This window comes from Dendropsophus ebraccatus, chromosome 2 (genome assembly GCF_027789765.1).
Source record: "Dendropsophus ebraccatus isolate aDenEbr1 chromosome 2, aDenEbr1.pat, whole genome shotgun sequence".
Classification (NCBI taxonomy): Eukaryota; Metazoa; Chordata; class Amphibia; order Anura; family Hylidae; genus Dendropsophus; species Dendropsophus ebraccatus.
This window is the reverse complement of record NC_091455.1, coordinates 197,772,384-197,793,672: the sequence shown is the minus strand read 5'-3', so window position 1 is coordinate 197,793,672 and position 21,289 is coordinate 197,772,384. Positions and strand designations below refer to the sequence as shown.

General features: G+C 41.7%; 1 protein-coding gene across 1 annotated transcript in view; it reads right to left on the bottom strand.

The window, feature by feature from the left end:
• PLXDC2 (plexin domain containing 2) overlaps positions 1 to 21,289 on the bottom strand; it is a 317,756-nt gene that overhangs the window by 164,880 nt on the left and 131,587 nt on the right. The window contains exon 2 of the mRNA XM_069959035.1: positions 20,237 to 20,436. Coding sequence (XP_069815136.1) covers positions 20,237 to 20,436 — 200 coding nt within the window. The remainder of the gene's footprint in view (positions 1 to 20,236; positions 20,437 to 21,289) is intronic.

The following is a 21,289-nucleotide window of genomic DNA, read 5'->3' as shown; positions in this document are numbered from 1 at the left end:
TTTAGGTGTCTGCACTCCAATTAACCATTGACCTTAATATAATCTACATCCGTTAGAACGGCCATACATTGTGTGAGCAGACTGTGAAATAAAATTAAAAAACTTTTTTTTTTTGGGAGGGTGGGGACATTAAAGGGGTAATCCATAAAAAAATTAAAATCTCAAGTTTTCCAATTGGTATCAGCTGCTGTTTGTCCTGCAGGAAGTGGTGTATTCTTTCCAGTCCTGCGGCCACCTCTGTCCATGTCAGGAACTGTCCAGAGCAGTAGCAAATCCTCATAGAAAACCTCTCCTCCTCTGGACTATTCCTGACATGGACAGAGGTGGCAGCAGAGAGCAGTGTGTCAGACTGGAAAGAATACACCACTTCCTGCAGGACATACAGCAGCTGATAAGTACTGGAGGACTGGAGATTTTTATGTAGAAATAATTTACATATCTGTATAACTTTCTGGCACCAGTTGATTTAAAAACATTTTTTCCCTCTGGAATAATCCTTTAAATATCAATTCTCTTTTGTTCATTCAAAGTTAAATTTGTAAAGATTGATCGCTAAAGTATACAGTATATGGCTATGTTCCCTTATTGTCTTTTTTTTAAATTTATGATCATTTTCTTGCAGCCATAATTAATAAAAGATGGACTTTTTTTGACAGCCATCCCAAAAAAAGAACGTGTGGGGACATAGCCTTATACCAAAAAATGTTTTGTTTCGTTTTTTTTTTATAAAAATTATCATTGATGCCACCGAAAACAAGACCTCAATTAGCTGCACCAATAAAAATAAAAAATTTAAAAAAAAAGAGGTTACACTTACAAAAAAAAAAAAAAAAGATTGCATCATCCTAAAGTACGGCCTTAAAGGGGTTAAAAAAATCTATACCCTTTGCACTATATGAAGCTCATTATAAAGACAAGACTGAATCCGTCATATACAAAGATGATGGAAAAAATGGATAAAGGAGATAAAGCAAAGCTCTAAAATGAAAAAAATCTAAAGTCAATAGCGAAGAAGAGATGAAAAGATCAGACATAAGAATACGAGGACACAATGCCGAGGTAAATATACCGGTGAATATTGGAATTCCTATGAGTACACCGGGATGACAATGAATGACAGATACCAGCAAAGGATAGGCATCTCTATAGAAATATGATTTATAATGTATGCACAGGGGAGGGGAAGGAAAATGACATTGATGATAGATACAGGAGGGAAGAGAGACCAGGAAATAAAGCTATGGAAGTGGGTCAGCTTGTTGTAGAGATGAAAAGAGTCACTTGTTGGTACTAGAGATGAGCGCGACACAAGCATGGTTGCTCGGCATTTGAATACCGTTGGCCGCCATTGTTGTATCCATGTTTTACAGGGCTCCCTAGGGCTGCATCCAACTTCTTCAAAAGCCAAGCGAGCAGACTCAAGCATGCTCGAGTCATGCTCACCTCTAGTAGGCACCCTATCATATCCTGTTATTCTCTCATTTTATATTTATCCAATTTTCATATTTGACAAAGATGAGCAAATTTACAGTACGAACAAAGTGAATTGTTTCGTTCATATCGGCATTTGCTCATTGGATTGAGGGGCTTTGAAGTCTGCTCCGCTCCGTGCCTCTCCTCCCCGGGTGCTGGGAAAAGATGGAGATATGCAAAACAAGAGCCCATCAAGTCTCGGTTGCGAGTCTCAAAACACGGGATAGCCAGATATCTCTAGCCTGTTGCCACGGGGTGCCTCCATGATGGGGAGAGCACCACACCACCCTGATAAATAGCCCCTTAAGTCCCACTTGGTTGCGAGCATTGGAACACAAACAGGGAAATACCAGGGTGGCCCCTTTTTGTCAATGTCTACCTCAAGGTACGAGTATTGCGATCATGACAAGGGCTTGCCAAGGCAGCCCTCCATCCACAGACAGCCGTTTCGGGGTATTTGCCCCTCATCAGTGTGGAGTAGGATTCTGGCTAGTTGGGGCAATAACAAATCAACCAACAAAACACAGTAATCACTGAACTCAAGGAGAACAGTGAAAAAACCCCCAATGAAGTACTCAATCAAGAGTCTTCACTGATGCCTTCAAAAATTTAAATATGCAAAACAAGAGTCCGTGGAGTCTCGGTTGCGAGTCTCAAAACACAGGATAGCCAGATATCTCTAGCCTGTTGCCACAGGGTGCCTCCATGATGGGGAGAGCACCACACCACCCTGATAAATAGCCCCTTAAGTCCCACTCGGTTGCGAGTATTGGAACACAAACAGGGAAATGTCTGTGGATGGATGCCTGCCTTGGCAAGCCCTTGTCATGATCTCAATACTCGTACCTTGAGTTAGACATTGACAAAAAGGGGCCCCCCTGGTATTTCCCTGTTTGTGTTCCAATACTCGCAACCGAGTGGGACTTAAGGGGCCATTTATCAGGGTGGTGTGGTGCTCTCTCCATCATGGAGGCACCCCGTGGCAACAGGCTAGAGATATCTGGCTATCCTGTGTTTTGAGACTCGCAAACGAGACTCCACGGACTCTTGTTTTGCATATTTAAATTTTGGGGGGCAACAGTGGAGACTCTTGATTGAGTACTTCATTGGACTTTTTTTCACTGTTCTCCTTGAGTTCAGTGATTACTGTGTTTTGTTGGGAAAAGATGGATCCAGTCCTGGGAAGCTTTTCTCAGTTTCACAGGACTGGATCCATCTTTTCCAAGCACTCGAGGAGGAGTGGTACAGACTTCACAGCCCGCAGCCTGATGAGCAGATCACTGGTAGGAACAAAGCACTTTGCTTTGGTCCTACTGTAAATTCGCTCATCTCTAATAGAAACAATAGGCAACTTCTGATCTTAGAAGGGGCACCCATTTACTTATCCTTCATCCATAGGATAGGGGGTGAGTGTATAATTGTAGTGAGTCTGAATTCTGGGATCTCGAGAAGGGGGTATCAGAAGATCTCTTCAAAATGGAGAGGTAATCGAGTGCCTCTCCTTTCATAGCTAAGGGAACACTCTTTGGCAGTCTCATGACGACCATCGCATGCATCGTGTGACCCAAGAGTGAGACAACAGCAAGTGACTTAAACAAGGAAAGGCAATACCTTTCCGTTCTCCCCCCTATAACCCCTTTAATAATCCAACCCCCATATTATCCAAGTCATGTTGTCACAAGTAATTCTATAACAAAGTATTCCATCAACAGGGTCAAAAGACTTGTAGTTTTGCCAATATAGAAGACCGCCATGTTGAAATCTAATTGATACCCATGTTTGCATTCCTTCAGAATATGATGGATAACATTCATCATGAGCACAAACAACAACAGTAATATAGATCATTGATGGAGTGAAGGATTATCCCGCAGCGTAAACATTGCAGCGCTTTCTATTACTCAAGGAAGTAAATAGCCTATTATTTTCTAATTGTAGAATTAATTTGCTTTATGTCTTATGAGCATGACTTGAGTTTAATAAACAATTTTCTTAATTGTCTAAAAAAATAAAAGCCTCCGGAAAAAAGTTTCGCATTGCAACCATGGCAGTAATCCCAAAGCCAAGAGTTTAATAAACTCCTTCTGCATTCAGACGACTTAAAGGGGTTTTCTGATTAAACCTTTCTTGTTCCCTATCCACAGGAAAGGGGACATGTATGAGATTGCAGTGAGTGTGACCTCTGTCCCTCGGGAATGTCTAGAACGGCACCAAGGCTCCTGTGTTCCGTGACCCACAAATCCATACTTTGCTGATTCGTTTCCCAACATATCCCTGTAGTTGATCCCTTTCCTTTAATTTTGAATAGACCTGTCTTGGTCAATGCTTATCCAAGTGAGTGTTTACGTGTGTTTACGTGTGTCAAGATGGGCACCAGTAAGATATATGGAGATAAGCATGGCCCGCTACTATGTCAGTACACTTTTCAAGCCAACCGTTTTAAGGATGCGTTCACACATAACATATCCTCAGTGGACTTCACGCTGCAAGTGCGCAGGAAAATCCACTGCGGATCCCTTTACCGTCACTTTGAATATGATTACACACTCGAAGCGGAATTGTCATCCTGCTGCGAGTATGTAAAAGGCAGCTCCCTTAACCCTTGCAGCCCAGTGCATACATTATTGGGTCCGTGCTCCATCTTGCTTCGAGCATTCAGTGTCTGGACTTCCCGTGCAGCCAATCAGGTGGGTGCGGTGGGCAGCGCACCAGGCCCAGGAGAAGGTTAAGGGGGCTTTCTTTTCTGCTGCGAGTATGTTATCGAATTGAAAGTGACAGTGAAGGGATCTGCAGCCAATTTTGCTGCAAACTTCCAGCATGAAATCTGCTGTGGATACGTTATGTGTGAGCCCACCCTAAAAAGACATTTGTACACTTGGAAACACATTTAACTATGGGATATGGAGATCTAAATAATATATATATATATATATATATATATATATATATATATATATAGATATAGATATACAGTGGTGCCTTGGATTATGAGCATAATTGGTTCCAGGACCGTGCTTGTAATCCAAATCCACTCTTAAACCAAAGCAAATTTTCTCATAATAAATCATAGAAATGCAGACAATTGGTTCCACACCTCAAAAATAATCATTTTATATTCTGAATAACATGTAAAACAAATGAAACAAACATTTATAAACTGCTGAATATGTGATGATATAAGTTACTGTACAGTATAGCAATCAGCATGTGGTGTATAATGTATAGTAAGTGCATTAACCTAAAAAAAAACAGCAGCACTGCAGATCCCATAATGCAGTAGCGTAGTACAACAGGCTAGAATAGAGAAGCAGAGCTGCTGTCAGAGGTCTGTGTGGTCACATGACAGCAATGGAGAAGGGGTGTGTTCAGCATAGACCAATCAGGGCTGACAGAGACTGCAGGGAGCATGAAGGAATGAGCAGGGCACATACATGCAGCGCTCTTTGTCTGGGGAGAGAGGGGCTACAGCTATGGAGAGATTACTTCCACAGTCCTGTCCTTTGATGCAAGCCCCAGCCTGAAGAGCATCTACTATGATTTGAAAGGTGAGGGAGACTTCCTGGGTCAGAGTACAGGGCCCTAGACACCGCTATGCAGCGCATGCCCTTCCACTACTCGCACTCCCACCCAGTACAGAGAGCTCTTAAACCAAAGCAATGCTCTTAAACCAAGTCACAATTTTGAAAAACTGTGAGCTCTTAAACCAAAACGCTCTTAAACCAAGTTACTCTTAAACCAAGGTACCACTGTGTGTATATATATATATATATATATATATTTCTGTATTTAAAGCGAAGTTACTACCAGGTACATTGCTATGGGTTTTTTACATTAACAGATCGGCGCCGATGCAGGGATGCTGATAGAGTGGTCCTATTATACTGGCACCCGGTTCCCACACATGGTGCTGATCTATTCCCGAGTACCGGCTGCACTGGGGGCGGCCCACTGACATCCCTGTGCCAGTGCCGGTCTGTTAATGTAAAAAACCTATAGCGATGTACCTGGTGGTACATTCACTTTAAGGCTATGTTCACACGCCGAAAGAGACCGGCCATTCAGTGACCCGGCCGTGTCACGGAACGGCCGGTCTCTGCAAAGATGATCCCGGCCGGTACTTAAGTACCAGCCAGATGATCTTTCCGGCCACAATGTTCTGATGTGGGCGCATCAGCGCGCGCCCGCATCATAACTTCCCATAGCGCACAATAAAGCAAGCGACCTCTGAACTGACAAGGTTTCCTTCAGCCGCAATTCATTGAATTGCGGCCACAGAAAAGTGACATGTCAGTTATTTGCGGCACCACACGGGATCCCGGCTGGAGTGTATATGATGTGTATACGCTCCGGCCGGGATCCCATAGATCAATAGGCAGTGTTAACAGGCGTATAAAGTTCGGCTGTTGTTGCTATCGGCTACTTTTACGCTGTGTAAACATAGCCTAAGGCTGCAAACAAGATTAGCTGATGCAGCACACTGATTAGCTGAGCGGGACAGTATGTGTAATAGGGTTATGAAGAGGGAGATTTATCAAACATGGTGTAAAGTGAGACTGTCTCAGTTGCCCCTAGCAACCAATCAGATTCCACCTTTCATTCCTCACAGACTCTTTGAAAAATGAAAGGTGGAATCTGATTGGTTGCTAGGGGCAACTGAGACAGTTTCACAGAGCAACCTACTTTCTGCCCACCTACTTTTGAACCAATATATATATATATATATATATATATATATATATATATATATATATATACACACACACACACTGGACACTGAGCAAAGTACCATAATTGTCCAGCACACATCCATTAGATTGTCCGCCTCCCGCAGGGTTTACACTTTTATGACTTAAAAGCGTGATTTCAATTACTTTCCACTAATGCAATTAGATTTTTGGTGAAAGGAGAACAGAGCAACAAAGACATAAACCGCGCAGAAAGCCGGAGTAGACTTTAGTCATTGTCATAGCAACAAACGTTTTTTACTTTACATATTCTATCATTTTATTAACTAAATGCATTTTGTAATCAGGGATGAATTAGAGGAACAAATTCAAATTGGAAGAAGAACTGTCATAGCCTTGAATGTATTAGCAGCATTATTGGTTGGCTTCTACGTCATCTCACGCCATCCTCATAGAGGATGATGCACCATGAAGCAAAGATAGAAATTAGACCCCTTTAAGTGCCGAGTATTACTATTCTCTGGTGCTACAGTCTATTTCCATGCTTCTAGTGTAAGGGTGTCAAACTCAGAGCCTTCCAATACTTATCAGCTGATGTATGTCCTGCAGGAAGTGGTGTATTATGTCCAATCTGACATAGTGCTCTCTGCTGCCATCACTGTTCATGTCAGGAAGTGTCCAAACGAGGAGAGAATTTCTATGGGGATTTGCTGCTGTACTGTCAACATAGAAAACCTCTAATGTTCTGGACAGGTCCTGTCTCGGACAGAGGTGGCAGCAGAGAGCACTGTGTCAGGCCATGTTCACACTGCGTAAAATAACGGCCGTTGTCCGCGCCGCAAAACTACGGCCGTTGTTTTGAGGTCCCCTATAATGACTGTAATGCAATGTAACTACGGCAGTTGAATTCACAGTACGTATCAGATTACGGCTGTTGTTTATACGGCCCCGTGAAAAATGAACATGTCAATTATTTCCGTCCGGTAATACTGCAACAACGGCCGTGGATTTCAATGCAGCCGCGAACGTAAAACTTATATCTGCCGAATTAAACTTGATTTTGATGTAAAAAATGGTGGTTTCTCGGGCTGGGCGCAGTATTTAAAGTAAATGACCTGTTTCATCCCGTTTATAATCATGCTAGGAAGCAAAATTAAACAATGGCCGTAGTTTCACAACTAGCCCGTACGATAGTAATTCTACGGTCGTTGTTTTGGCCTCAACGGCCGTTATTTTACGTAGTGTGAACATAGCCTCAGACTGGAAAGAATACACCACTTCCTGCAGGACATACAGCAGCTGATAAGAACTGGAAGACTGGAGACTTTTAAAGAGGACCTGTCACCCCCCCCCCCCCCCCGTGCCGGGGTTACAGGCCCCGACCCCCTGCTAGAGCCCCCTATACTTACCTGATAGGAATCTCAAGCCATACAGCTGCTTCTGCTAAAATAGAGCATAGAGACAATTTTAGTTGTATTTAGCTGTACTGCAGCGTCGGAGATGCTCTTCACTATCTGAATAATATTATAAACAAGCCTCAAGATGTCCATACTTTTATCTAGCTAAATATGAGGGGCCTTATAGAATGGAGAGGCATAAAAATAAAGTACAGAAGAAGTAAACACTAAATAAACTTATTTATTTATTTTCAATTCAGAAAGTTCTATAGATCTGTAAATTACTTATATTTAAAGGGAGCCTATCACCCCCCATGCCGGGGTGACAGGCTGCCGAGCCCCCTATACTTACCTGATCGCGCCAGGTTCCGCTTCTTGAGCCGGCCCGGTGACGCGCGCGCTCCTAAGATGAGTCTGATGCCCATAGAGAATGAATGGTGAGTCCGACGCTCCATTTATTCTCTATGAGCATCACACTCATCTCAAAAATCTCCGTCACCGGGCCGGCTCAAGAAGCGTGACCTGGCGCGATCAGGTAAGTATAGGGGGCTCGGCAGCCTGTCACCCCGGCATGGGGGGTGATAGGCTCTCTTTAAATATAAGTAATTTACAGATCTATAGAACTTTCTGAATTGAAAATAAATAAATAAGTTTATTTAGTGTTTACTTCTTCTGTACTTTATTTTTATGCCTCTCCATTCTATAAGGCCCCTCATATTTAGCTAGATAAAAGTATGGACGTCTAGAGGCTTGTATATAATATTATTCAGATAGTGAAGAGCATCTCCGACGCTGCACTACAACTAAATACAACTAAAATTGTCTCTATGCTCTATTTTAGCAGAAGCAGCTGTATGGCTTGAGATTCCTATAATTCATATTTCTGTTTGCCAAGTCAGTCATTTTATTCATTCACTTTTCTTCAGATCAGCAAATCTGATAAAAATATCAGCACTAAGACAATTGGCAATAAGGACCCCATCTCTATAATAATTGTAAAATGTAACTGAGAATTGTGCCCGGTGTACCGAATCCGCAAGTGAGAAATGTTATGTTGTTATGAAATGTTTATGAAATGTTTTATTTTATTTTTTCAAATTTTCTATTTTACTGTCTGTATTATAAATATTTGTTTGCAATTTTCATTATCACCACTAGGCCTTAAGGGGATACTCCAGCCAAAGCTTACTTTCTGCACAGCCCTGCCCCCATTTTGTGCCATAATGTCAGTTGCAGTTGGCGTCTCTTGTTTCTGGATGTGCCGCCCTCCCTACCAAAGCGTATCCAGGAATATCATGTGACCTAACTGTGCATGTAACAGGGGAAGGGGGAAGCCAGTGGAGTACGGCACACAAGTGCTGTGTCGGAAGAGGAGTGGGGCACATCCAGGAATAAGAGTTGCCCACTGCAGCTGACGTCATGGCACAAAATGGTGGTGCTAGAACGCAGCTGTCTGTGATGGCAGCATTCTTACAAGTACAACAATTTTGGCGGCAGAGCTCCACAGAAAGTAAGCTTTGGCCAGAGTACCCCTGGGACTGATGATGTACAAAAAATTAAATAGAAAGTAATTAGAAAATAGAAATAGATTAGATAACAAAAAACATGTCAGTATCTGGTTCTAATGAGTTAAAGAAAAAAGAAACCCTAGGAGACACATTTCCTTAAAAGGGATTGTCCTGTCCAAAAAGTTGGTGATAACTCTATGACTGCTGGGGGTCTTCAAGAACAGAGGTCCCCGAGAGTGCCTTCTCTGGAGTGACCACCACTTCATGCTCACCAATGGGATTGATGGAGACAGTGTTTGACTATGTCCATTGGACTGGAGATGTCGTCATGCTCAAGCCTACTATTACCTTTAACAAGGGGAACATGTAGGCCACTGTTCTTGAGATTATTGGCAATTTATCATCATGGGGATTGTGGGGGTCCCCCTTATTCCCTTTACTGTGGATAGGGGGTAAGATAATTTAAACCAGAATACCCTTTTAGGATGTCATTCTCTACCATTGGTACCATAGGGATTGTTGGTAGTAGAGGAAAAATTTGGACAGGGGTTCTTGGAACCCACCAGACCAAATGAGTTTGAATCTACAGTCTCCTCCAAATTGTCGTCTGCTAAATCTTTGAGAGCCAATATTATTTCAGAGCCCACAAGAGACATTTTGTTACTATGGTGGGCAAGTCTAATCTTAAAGAGTACTAGTTATCATGGCCCCTGATAGATCACCGGTGAACTCACTCTGTGCCCGGCCATTTTGGTATCCATGGCTACGAACACATATAACCACAATGCACACAACCCTAACTGGATCAGAATGGAGGTCACACACATTTTGGGATCAGAGTGGAGTTCTCTGCTGATCTGGCAGTAGCCATGACGACAGGTACACTTTTAGGAGAAGTTATCTCTTTCAGAATATGCTTATGCCTTCATCTATATTTCATCTTCGAGGCTGATTCCTATGGAGAGGGGGTGTCAGGAGTCCGATACCTATTGCCGAAGTATCCTATGGAGAATCTCAGATAGAAACTCGGAAAGGCGTCCCTCGGAAATGTCGGTGTAAAAACATTAATGCTAATGACGACATACTATTAAATATTTAAAGGATTCTTTAGGTGAACATCCATACTTGAAGGGAAGCCATCAAATGGAATGAATGCATGTGCACTGAATATTAGGAAATCTCGGAGAAGTACTTAGCTTTCAATTTGCTTCCTCTAAATACTGCATCACTGAACACTGGTAGCAGAGGGGGAGCTTGGAAGCTAAAGCTTATAATTTTATATTGTGTTTTGATGTTTTATTCAAGGTTATGACAATCAATAATGTTATAAGAGAACAATCAACCTACAGACGTATACATAACATGCTGACCACACGACGGAAATGATAAAACTGAGCAAATATATTCAGGAGCCGAGGAGCAGAGTGATGCAGCTAATGATTAGCAAGTGATGAGAAATGTCAAGAACTGATTAACTTGCAATGAAGGGACGAGCTCATCTGCCTCTTAATGTCTATTCCATGAGGCCACATAGATTGCAGCCACAGATGCCATCATAGCTTCCTGATGATAATCACAGTTTTCATAATCCTACCATTAAACTCATATTTTTTCCATATATTCTTCACCAACCTCATGGACTGCAAAACTCCCCTATTGGGATAAGATCTATAACCTACTCTGATTTCCTTCATTACAGAACTGAATGACATAGTGAGCTGATTTACATATAAGCAAAACAGGAGAGATGTAATGCTGAACAATGAAGAATTATATCTAGTACGGTCTATTATTATTATAATATGTGAGAGTGTGTCATGTGTCGCTTACCATGACCCCTTGACTTTCCCAAGATGTGTTATTTGACCCCTATCTGGTTCATTTTTGAAAATATTTTTATAAAATTTTCAATGGTGAACAGACAAGTTTATCCACGAATGCATGACCCAAAAACAGGCGTTAAACATCCGGTAATTGGCATATCAGATGATGCGCTAGTCATTCGCAATTACAATGGATCACTGAGATATATGGATTGTCCGTACATAAGGGGAAAGGGAGGGAAAAAAGGGAAAAAGGAAGACCTGGGAGGCACAGGAAGGCGAGGGTTAGGGTGGCAAGGTGAGGGGTTAGAGGGATGGGAGAGGAAGGAAGAGGGAAGAAAGGGGGGATGGGCAAAGGGGGAGAGGTAAGGGAGGGTAAGGGAAAGAGGGGGGGCAACAACTCAAACTGGTATGCCGGTAAAATATCCTACCAACAGTAGTAGAATAGTACGTCAAAACAAAACAGTAGAGCATTATAACATTTCCCTGTCATTTTGGCGTAAGAGTATAAGTAGAGACAGTATCACTCAAGAATGGTGATCCCTATCTTTGGTTCTAACATGGCTTATTTCCTGACCACATCCTGCCGCCTGTCCCCACCTTCTGCTTGAATTCCATATTACATAAACTCTTCCAGCTCTAACCTTACATAATTTTTATTACTCTTTAAAAAAAAAAATACCCCAAAAAAGGAAAAACAAATATGGATAAGAGCCACACCACATGACATAAATACCTCAAGGAGATGGTACCACCAAGATTCCATACTGTAAACCTTCAGCACTCTACGATAGTCTACGTAGTACTGTATTGTCATTAAAGGACCAGAAAATACCCCAAAATATTCCAACTTACAGGTCTTTTACAGGTGTTACATAATGTAGTCAATGACTTTTGCAACCTACATTGTAGGTGGGGTGGGGGAGGGGAGAGGTTTATCTGATTGGGTAGAGAAAGGGGGTTGGATCGTGTGTGGAGAGCCCTATCAAGCCTTAAGTTTCACCCTAGCTATTCCTATCCTAGACAGTGTAAGTACCATGAAAAGGTCATCCCAACACTGGAACCTAACCCACTACTCCAAATTTTGCCCTCTGCCCTAATCTGTTGCTTTACTACCCTATCACTAGAACTGTTCCTGCCCTGACAACTGCCTATCTGACTACAGATTCTGTCTTTTTGGTTTCTCATTTCAGAGACTAATCTCGGGGTAGCAAACTGGGGATTCCCATTGGAAGTTTCCTACTGTCTATTGGATTGCATGTTGGGAATCAAGCTAAAGGTAATGGGTCAACAATACTGATAAGTTTCTATGGCAATGTTAGGATGTGCACTATGGAACAAATCAAGCACTTATATAATATATTTGCCAAGGGTCCTAATTCTGGGTCCTGTCCAAGTGTCCCAGACCTGCAGCTATTGAAATCTGAACACAACAGATGCTTTGACCTCTCTAAGTGGCCTTAAAACTTTTCACTTTAAAAACCCCAAAGATTTGCTGCCAAAATCAATTTTAATAATATAGTAGCAGTTAGTGAGCCTTCTGGAAAATGCACAAAGTCAACTTAAATAATAGATGCGAAGTAAAGCACTGCCACAAATTGTAGATAAAGAGCATCAGCTGGCGCAAACAGCCAGTAAATTTGTAGCGGTGCACACCATGTCTTATGTGATTACTCATGTCAATGACTCGGAGACAAATGGACTCTTTCAGACATAGTTCATAGATCTTATATATATGCAATCAACCTCTCTTATCCCAGCTCTATTATAGTATGCCACGGCAAAACATGTCACATTGTATTAAGATATTATGCAATGCATTAGACTTATGCTTACTGCAGGGTATAATGGGAGGCGCGTGACAAAGGGTCAACGGCATACTCTAACCACCAACACTACAGGTCAATATACTGTATGTGTTGAGCGGAGATATACTGTAGATCAGCGCAACTCGGGCATGCCATTCAGTATTTGAATACTGGTGGCTGAAGAAGTTGGATGCAGCCCTAGGGTGTTCTGGAAACCATGGATTAAGCCATAGGCCATAGGCTGTATCCATGTTTTTCCAGACAACCTAGGGCTGCATCCAATTTCTTCAGCCATCAGTATTTAAATGTCGGACAATCGGACTCTAGCTTGCTCGAGTTGATCTCATCTAGACCTATAGAATGACTCAGGTTAGGGATATATAGAGCACCACAGTCACTGCAACTGGCAGTATTGGACCTAAATTATAATCATCTACATAGGTCTTTATCACTCTGGATATGCACCTTTGATCTGAATCAACTTAGAATATTACTAGAGATGAGCGAAGCAGCTGGAAATTCATTTTGCGAGCTTCGCGAATTATCGGTCAAACTCACAATTTGACAAATCTTAACGAATTTCATTATAACAGCCAAAACTATGGTGGATACAATACTGGGACTGTTACAGAAGGGCGAGTTTGTTAAAGCATGTTGTTGTAAAAGTGTCAAAAATCTGAAAATCACAATTCAAACAAAATTTCAATCAGCCAGTCAATCATCCAATTTCGGCCATTCCTCTCCTCTCTGTCCCTATATCGCTCTGTTAGTCTCTCCCTGCTCTGCTGTAACTGCCTGCTGCCATCCTGCTCTTTCCTCCACACACAGTCGACTGGCCACCTCCATTACCGAACCGCCTTATATAGAGGGGAGGCGTGGCTGTCCATCATCCACTGTATTTATGGTAATTCATGCCAGAAAATTAGTGTACATTATAGTAGAGATCTAGTTCAGTTTAAGGGGTTATCAGACAGAAAAAAAATATTAGTTTAGCAATCCAAAGTAGTCCGCACTACGCATTTACATCCAGTCAGTGTAGCATGCAGGAGGACTTCGTGGGTATTGGTAGTAAACGAGGGGGCTCTCTCTCACATGTAGATAAGCAGCAAGAACAAATAAACAAAGAAAGAAATACGAGATGACACTCACCAATGTTCGGTAGACTTTATGCTTCAGATTTCATTAAAACCCAGTTAAAACATCATCGGGTGGCCGAGACACCAACACCCTTCAAATCACTAAGACAGCTGTTTTGTGCATAAATGCACTTCTCCAGACACTTCTGTCACAGTGATTGGAAAGGTGTTGGCGTTGGCGAGGAAATCTGAAGAATAAAGTCTACTGAACATTGGTGAGTGCTATCCTCTTTCTTTCTTTGTTAGAAAATATGATGCTGGCGTGGTGCCTAGTTCTAGTCAAAATATGATGCTGGCATGGTGCCTAGTCCTAGTCACTGATCAAGGTGGGTCACCAAAGGGTTTCATTTTAAGCCCAGCCCTAGCCTATCCCAACACCTTTATTTTGTTAGATAGCCCCTTTAAGGGTAAGTATGAAATGCCAGTGTCAAATACCCCCCTTAGGCGTGTCACTGAATGTTGCCTTCATGATGCATTGTGTTCTTCTCTAGAGACAATGGTCCTAGGAGAGAGCACCAGAAGATCTGATTTACATGGAGTAAACTTATGGGCCTGCTGCACACTATGGGCACCCTAATCCATAACTATGAGGTCTGCAATAACCCAGAACACCCACTACACCACAGGTGTACAACTCAGGCCCTCAAGCTGTTACAAAACTACAACTCTCACCATACCTGGACAGCCAAAGCAAAAGCTAAAGCTTTGGCTGTCCAGGCATGATGGGAATTGTAGTTTTGCAACAGCTAAAGGGCCGTGAGTTTGGCAAAAGATGATGACATAATAATATATATAGTAATACAATATAATAAGCATCAAACAAGAAAATCAAGACCTGCAGCGAGGTCCACAGATGGTCATAAAGGGGGAAATAAAATAGTGTAGTCTCCTGCGTCTTTACAAATCCCCAGTTTCTTCCTCCATTATGGAGATTAGCGCACGGCTTCAGGCTTTTAATTGGACCTCGATTGTTGAGATGTTCGGTGGTAAAAAAAAGTTTTTCTAGACGTCGTATCTCTAATTGTGTAATCTTTTGTGAAGGTCTGCCGTTATGTAGAAAATAGGTCAGGACAAATCGGGACAATTAGAAGACCAGTGGCATGGAATTGTTCCAGTAGGCTGGTAATAAGGAGAGGAAAGTGCCGGCCTGGGTCTATGGGGTTACATCAAGCTGCTGTAGTGCTAGTTAGTGAGCTGTAGATTTATATCCCTCTAGGATACAGCTCAGTATAAGTAGTTCATTGCTGATGGCCCTCGTCTCCCGCGTCTCCCTGACCGGGATCTCTATTGAAGTTTAAGATACAAGTAAATTGTGATTTCTGGATTCTGAAGTTTTTATTTCCTCTTTATACAACAACATGGAGGACGCTGTTTAATTCTGTCCATAGGGTTTGCTAATTTTCTCTTTGGTTAGGCAAAGGGTTAGAAAAAATATAGTAATATATGTTATAAATTTTAATACAATGGCAATGGGATAAGTACCAAATCCCTTGGCTACTGTGGTTGGAGCTGTAACATCCTGAAAACTGTCACTATTGTTATGTTGTTGTATGAGGATGATACATGAATGATAGGCAAGAATATCCTCCCACAGGATGTGCAGCAAATGCTTTTCTTATCCACAACCAACTCGCTTTGTGAGCTATTGGGAGTTACCGAAGGGTATCCCTCCTATGGTACATCCCTATCTACAAGTATCTATTTGATCGTTTTTCTCCCACCAATTGGAACCCAGTGTGCATAAAACACATGCTATATAAAAATCATGGTCTGACCTGCCATAGTGGCACTAAACAAAAGTCAACAATTTACTTGCTACAACCAGCTAGTAGGTATAGACTAGCTGCTAGGATGTCTCCCAAACACAAAAAAAGGATCCTGCTCTTCTAAGTCTCTGTATATACCCTGAGAAGAAGCAGCAGCATGGATGACATTACAGAGCAGTACTGAGCAGTGTAAACTGTGAATCCAGCACTGGAGTGAGATCTATTACACTTATCGGAGCTACGTATCTCTTTCTGCCTCTGTCTCCCTTTGTAGCTCCATTCATTCCACCAAGAAAAGTATAGGAGAGAGGAGCAAGAGAGGGCCTGATAATTGAAGAAAGAGGCATTATTTTCTTATAAGATATAATACAACGTTTCTTATATTAACTTATACTATTGAGTTATGGAAAGTTTATTAAAAGCACATTTACATTTGGATGTGGAAACAATGATAATTCTTGGACTTTTTTCCCCCCGGTTTTTATCACAAGTGAGTTCTTCAACCTGTGGTGGTCCAGTTATTGTAACCCCATAGCCTTTACCTGTCACTGCATACTGGTGGTTGTAGTTTTGCATTAGCTGTAGAGTTATAAATTTGAGAACACCGCTCTGTTTATTGCTGTATTACATTGCAATATGCTAATACATACACTCCTCATACACGATTTCTCTTTTTTACTCGACTTTTATTTTCTTTTGATTAACTTTACTTAGAAGCCTCGGAGAATCCACATATTTAATATACAAACAAAGCTGGAGCTTTCACATGGTAATAATAATATAGATATTTTTGACTGGGGGTAAAACCGAAGGTAAAGCAAACAGCATAATAAAATTGCTGGCACCGGGAAAACAACAATGATTGCCATTGCCTTCCCAGTAGTGGAGCTGAATAATTATACTCGTCTTGCATGTTCATACTGCTCGTAATAATCACCTATCGACTGTGACCGCACTTAGCTTCCTGAAAGTCTATCTAGTAATCACTCGCTGACTACTTAGGTTAAACATGAAGGATGATTGCTTATTCCAAATGTACCGAAAACCTCGTCTGCCGATTCCTCTGATGCGAAACTGCTGGGTCCAGAAGTTGTAATTTTCTCTTAACCAATACAATGTGTTACTTAAGAAACCAAATGTGACTTAATTAACTTATTTAAAAGGTGACACCGCCTTAATTCTTTCATTTTGTCTACTCGTATTTGGGTTTTGGTTGACCAAAGCAGAGGATTTACATTGCGATATGACATTTAGGGCCCTATTCCACCGGACGATTATCGTTTGCATAATCATTAACGATTAACAATCTCAAACGACCGCTATTGTGAAAGACCTGAAAGCGTTCACTCATTTCCATGGAACGATAATCGTTACTTTTGATCGTAATTGCGATCGTTTTTCTTTGCTATTTCTTCGCTATTGCGTTCATATCTATTGTGAATGACCGAACGATGACTTATTCAATGCGAACGTTTTGCGAACGAGCAACGATAAAAATAAGTCCAGATCTTATAAAGTGATCAACGATTTCTCGTTCGGTTGTTAATCATTAACTGCATTTCAAACGAACGATCATCGTGTAGATTCGAACGATTTAACGATTATCTGAACGATAATCGTCCACTGGAATAGGGCCCTTACACCCTTGGTTGGTGCCTAGAACTGGCCATAAGTAAGTTACAGCTGGTGGCTGTCCAATCCAGCAAGCATGTTACCAGGGTCTTCTAGTGGTGGCTTATTTCCCCAAGTACAAAAAGATGGTGCAGCTGAATTTTGATGGCTCGACTCTTATCTCCCCTGGCATCTGGAGAGAGTTGGATCATCATCTACAATAGAGGGTAACTCAGTTGTCCCAAAGTTGGCAGGTTTGGCCAACACTCGTCTAATTTAGATGACTAGCTTAAGGGGCTTCAGAATGTGCCCCCAGTAACCCTAAAGCACAGCATTATAGATATTGGATTCAATGATCTCTTGTCATTCTGCTTGGAGAACATGGATAGAGCCAAAGAGTAGGTCTTAAGCAATATCCATATTTTCCAGGACTTTCTTGCTGCATCCAACTTTTTCAGTCACTGGTAATTAAATGCTGCCCGTTTGGGTTCATACAAACCCAAATGCTCTCAAGGTTCGCTCATCTGTAATCTCTACCTATCTGAAAGGAGTTGTGCTGGGAGCACAAGATGGCTCAAGCCTTCTGCTCCTCAGCACTAATATCCTTGGTTCAATGTCTCGGAAGTATGGTTGAAGTCTTCTCCGACGGTTGAAGTCATCATAAAACCCTTTCAAAGGGAATCTGTCATCACTTTCATGCTGCCTGAGCTATGAGGCATTTGGCAGTTCCCAGTGGCTTCTCCTTCGATAGAGCTCTTCACTTTCTTTCAGAGGGGCAGAGACCTTTTAATCAAGGCTGGTGGGGGTGGGGGCGCGGAGAAGCCATCATGAACAGGCCAAATGACTCATGTGTTGGCCATAGGCTGTATCCATATTTTCCCGAACTCCCTAGGTCTACATCCAACTTTTTCAGCCACTGGTATTCAAATGCCAAACTATAGACTTGAGCATGTTCCAGTTGCGCTCATCTCTACCTCTGACCTATATAGAAGTCTAGTAAGACTAAAATGTAAAATAATAATAATGCAGTATTTAGCCAGACCTACATCTACTGCACTATTCATACTAGTATAAACTATGAATGGAGATGTCCTTTTAATGGGTTAATTGAACTGTATTTTTCCGCCGTTCCTTGTTAACAAATTCTGACTGGTTACAAAGGAATAATCTTATTCTATATTATCCTTCTCCACAAGCTTCTTCCTTTTTTCTTGTCCCTTTCATGCTACGCTGCCTGTGTTTTTGTTTCCAGGTCTTTGGAGTTGTGTTGTCGGCTCAGCAAAAAGTGCCATGTGCTCTGACCTCTGGAACACCTTCACAGGCCAGCTTCATGGTTATATACTGACTCCGAGAAATCAGGGATCGGAGGATTCAGCACATTCTAATACACAGGCTGCCAAAAGACACATATTCTGCAGAAGTGACCAAAAGACGTGACCCCGATAACTGATTTTTGCATTGAGTCAAACTATATTATAAAAAACCCCATAAAACTAATAAATTTTACCCCTTTTTAAAAGGGATTTTTTGGCCCTTGGCTAAAAACTAACGTTGTACCAGGCTCTTTACTAAAGAGAAAAAAATCTCTTAACTTCAATACACTGCTGCCCCATCTCGACCAGTGATTGCCTGAACTGGAAAGTCTCAGGTTGAGTCTTTCTTTCGTCAGAAGGAAGAAGAGTTTGTGATAGCCTGTAACTACTATCAAACTGTAAATTAACTACACTAAAATAGGTTAACGATTGCAGGCGTTTAGCTGTTTTAGTGCGGTTCAGCAAATTTGCTCATCAGTACTTACCTGTCCATGATTCCCCGGTTTGCCCCACTGATCGCAGTCGCCTCAACTTCCTAACTGAGGCAGACCGCTCAGTCAGTCCTTAGCTGCAACGTTATCCTGTCTCAGTCAGTGATTTGCTGAGTGGGCTGGAGGCGGCAGCAATCAGTGGGGACACCGGAGACCCGTCGGACGACATTGGGGGAGCGCAGACAGGTGAGAATAGCCTTTTTTGTTTTCTATGTGTATTAAATTGTGCGGCCGCCATCTTAGACTGGGTTGCTTGGACTAGGTACCGAACTAAACTTTTTGCAAAGTTCGTAATGACTCTCGATAAGTGACGTTTGGTACACTCATCTCAACCTGTAACCCATCTGTAACCTGACAGACATACCGGTAATACATAAACCATAACATTTTAATATACAGGCTCCATCTTTGGATTTAAATCCTGATGCCTTCCCGGTCCGTGGGGAAGGAGGAGACATCCCAGGGACCACCTGGAATTCCGGGATTCAGCCTAGGTAATAGGCTGTATCCCGGAATTCCAAGTGATCCCTGGTCCGTCAAGGCATCAGCAATTAAATGTGGAAGGTCCGGCTAGGTTCGAGTTCGATCGAACCTAGCTTTTTCCGCTGTTCGATTAACTCTACTAGTGACTACATTTGGTCCATCTCTGAGCGTTTACTGTTATTTTGTGGGACTCAGAAGCAAAGGCTGCGGAAGTTTAGAGGGAACATAACACTAAGGGCCAGTTCACACGGAGCAAAAGCGGCAGAATTCCAACTGCCTCATTGACATGTCAATTCTTTGAGAAGAGAACGACGGAGGTGGAGGCACACAAGCCCTCCCATAGACACACTGTGAGAGACCAAGACAGGTGGAATTCCGCAGCAGACAATTCTGCTGCTTTTTGCTCCGTGTGAATTGGCCCCAACAAATGAGAACATAACCTAATATTACGGAAAAAAAATCTAATATAAATGGATATATTGTTGTTCCTCAGCCTTAGGCCATGACCACACAATGTTTTTTTTTGGCTGTTTGACGACTGTCTTTTTGGAAGGCCGTCATTGCGCAGCCAAATAACGTCCGTTTTTTTAAAAATAGCAGACATTAGTTTGAAATAACAGAAGTTAATTGCCCGCGAAGTGATGACCGTCAGAAAAGATGGCCGTCAAATGGCCAAAAAACATGTTAAATAACTTTTTAATTTGGTTTTTGCAATGTGAATGGTTGAACCAATTTATTTTACCTCAATGTCTGTGCCATTGTCATTGTCATTGTCATCCAGAAAAAGGTCTGACAGACCTGCAGCGTCAGAGAAATCGTGACCCAGGCTGGGCCGGTTTGTATCCACGGAACGTCTCCTCCATCTGTGCCTGGGTACGTGTAAATCCATAGAAACTGTTTTATCCGCTTTGGCCACAATAGGAGTAATTGAATAAGACACGTCTGTAAAAGAAACAGAAATGTGAGGTTAAGACGGGGATAAGGCGGCTAGTGAGAAGTAAATGTATCTCCAGTCATTTCATTATATCAGGCTACGTGTTAGGCATTCCCAATGGAGACAACAGAACATAAGGAAGACGCATATTGTACATAAGGGAGACATATAGGGGGAGATTTATCAAACATGGTGTAAAGCGAAACTGGCTCAGTTGCCCCTAGCAACCAATCAGATTCCACCTTTAATGTTTCAAATAGTCTGTGAGGAATGAAAGGTGGAATCTGGTTGCTAGGGGCAACTGAGCCAGTTTCACTTTACACCATGTTTGATAAATCTCCCCCATTGTATGTAAGGAACACATATTGTATATAAGGAAGACATACTTGGAAATAGGGAAGACATTGTATATTGTATAATTTAGGGCAGATTGGGGAAATTCATTCAATATTTTGAATTGGTTGTTATGGAATCTGAAAATAAACAGCTGAATCCGTCCCTATTAAAACTAGATGATCCCTCCCTTATACAAGGTATGTCACTACGGCTGGGTTCACACAGCATTTTTTCAATCTGTTTTTCTCACCCTTTTTTTGCAAAAAAAAAAAAAAAAAAAAAACAACGGGTACATTTGTGTGCATTCGTTTTAATCTGTTTATCCATTGACTTCCAAACAAACAACAAAAAACATCAAAATGGATCTATTTATTTTTTTTTAAGTACACCAAAACAGTCAACCTTATTTTTGTGTCCATTAAAAAAATGAACACAAAAAGCGGATCAAAATGGATGCACACAAATGCATTTTTATTCATCCGTTTTTTTTACAAAAACGCAGTGTGAACCGAACCTACCAGATTG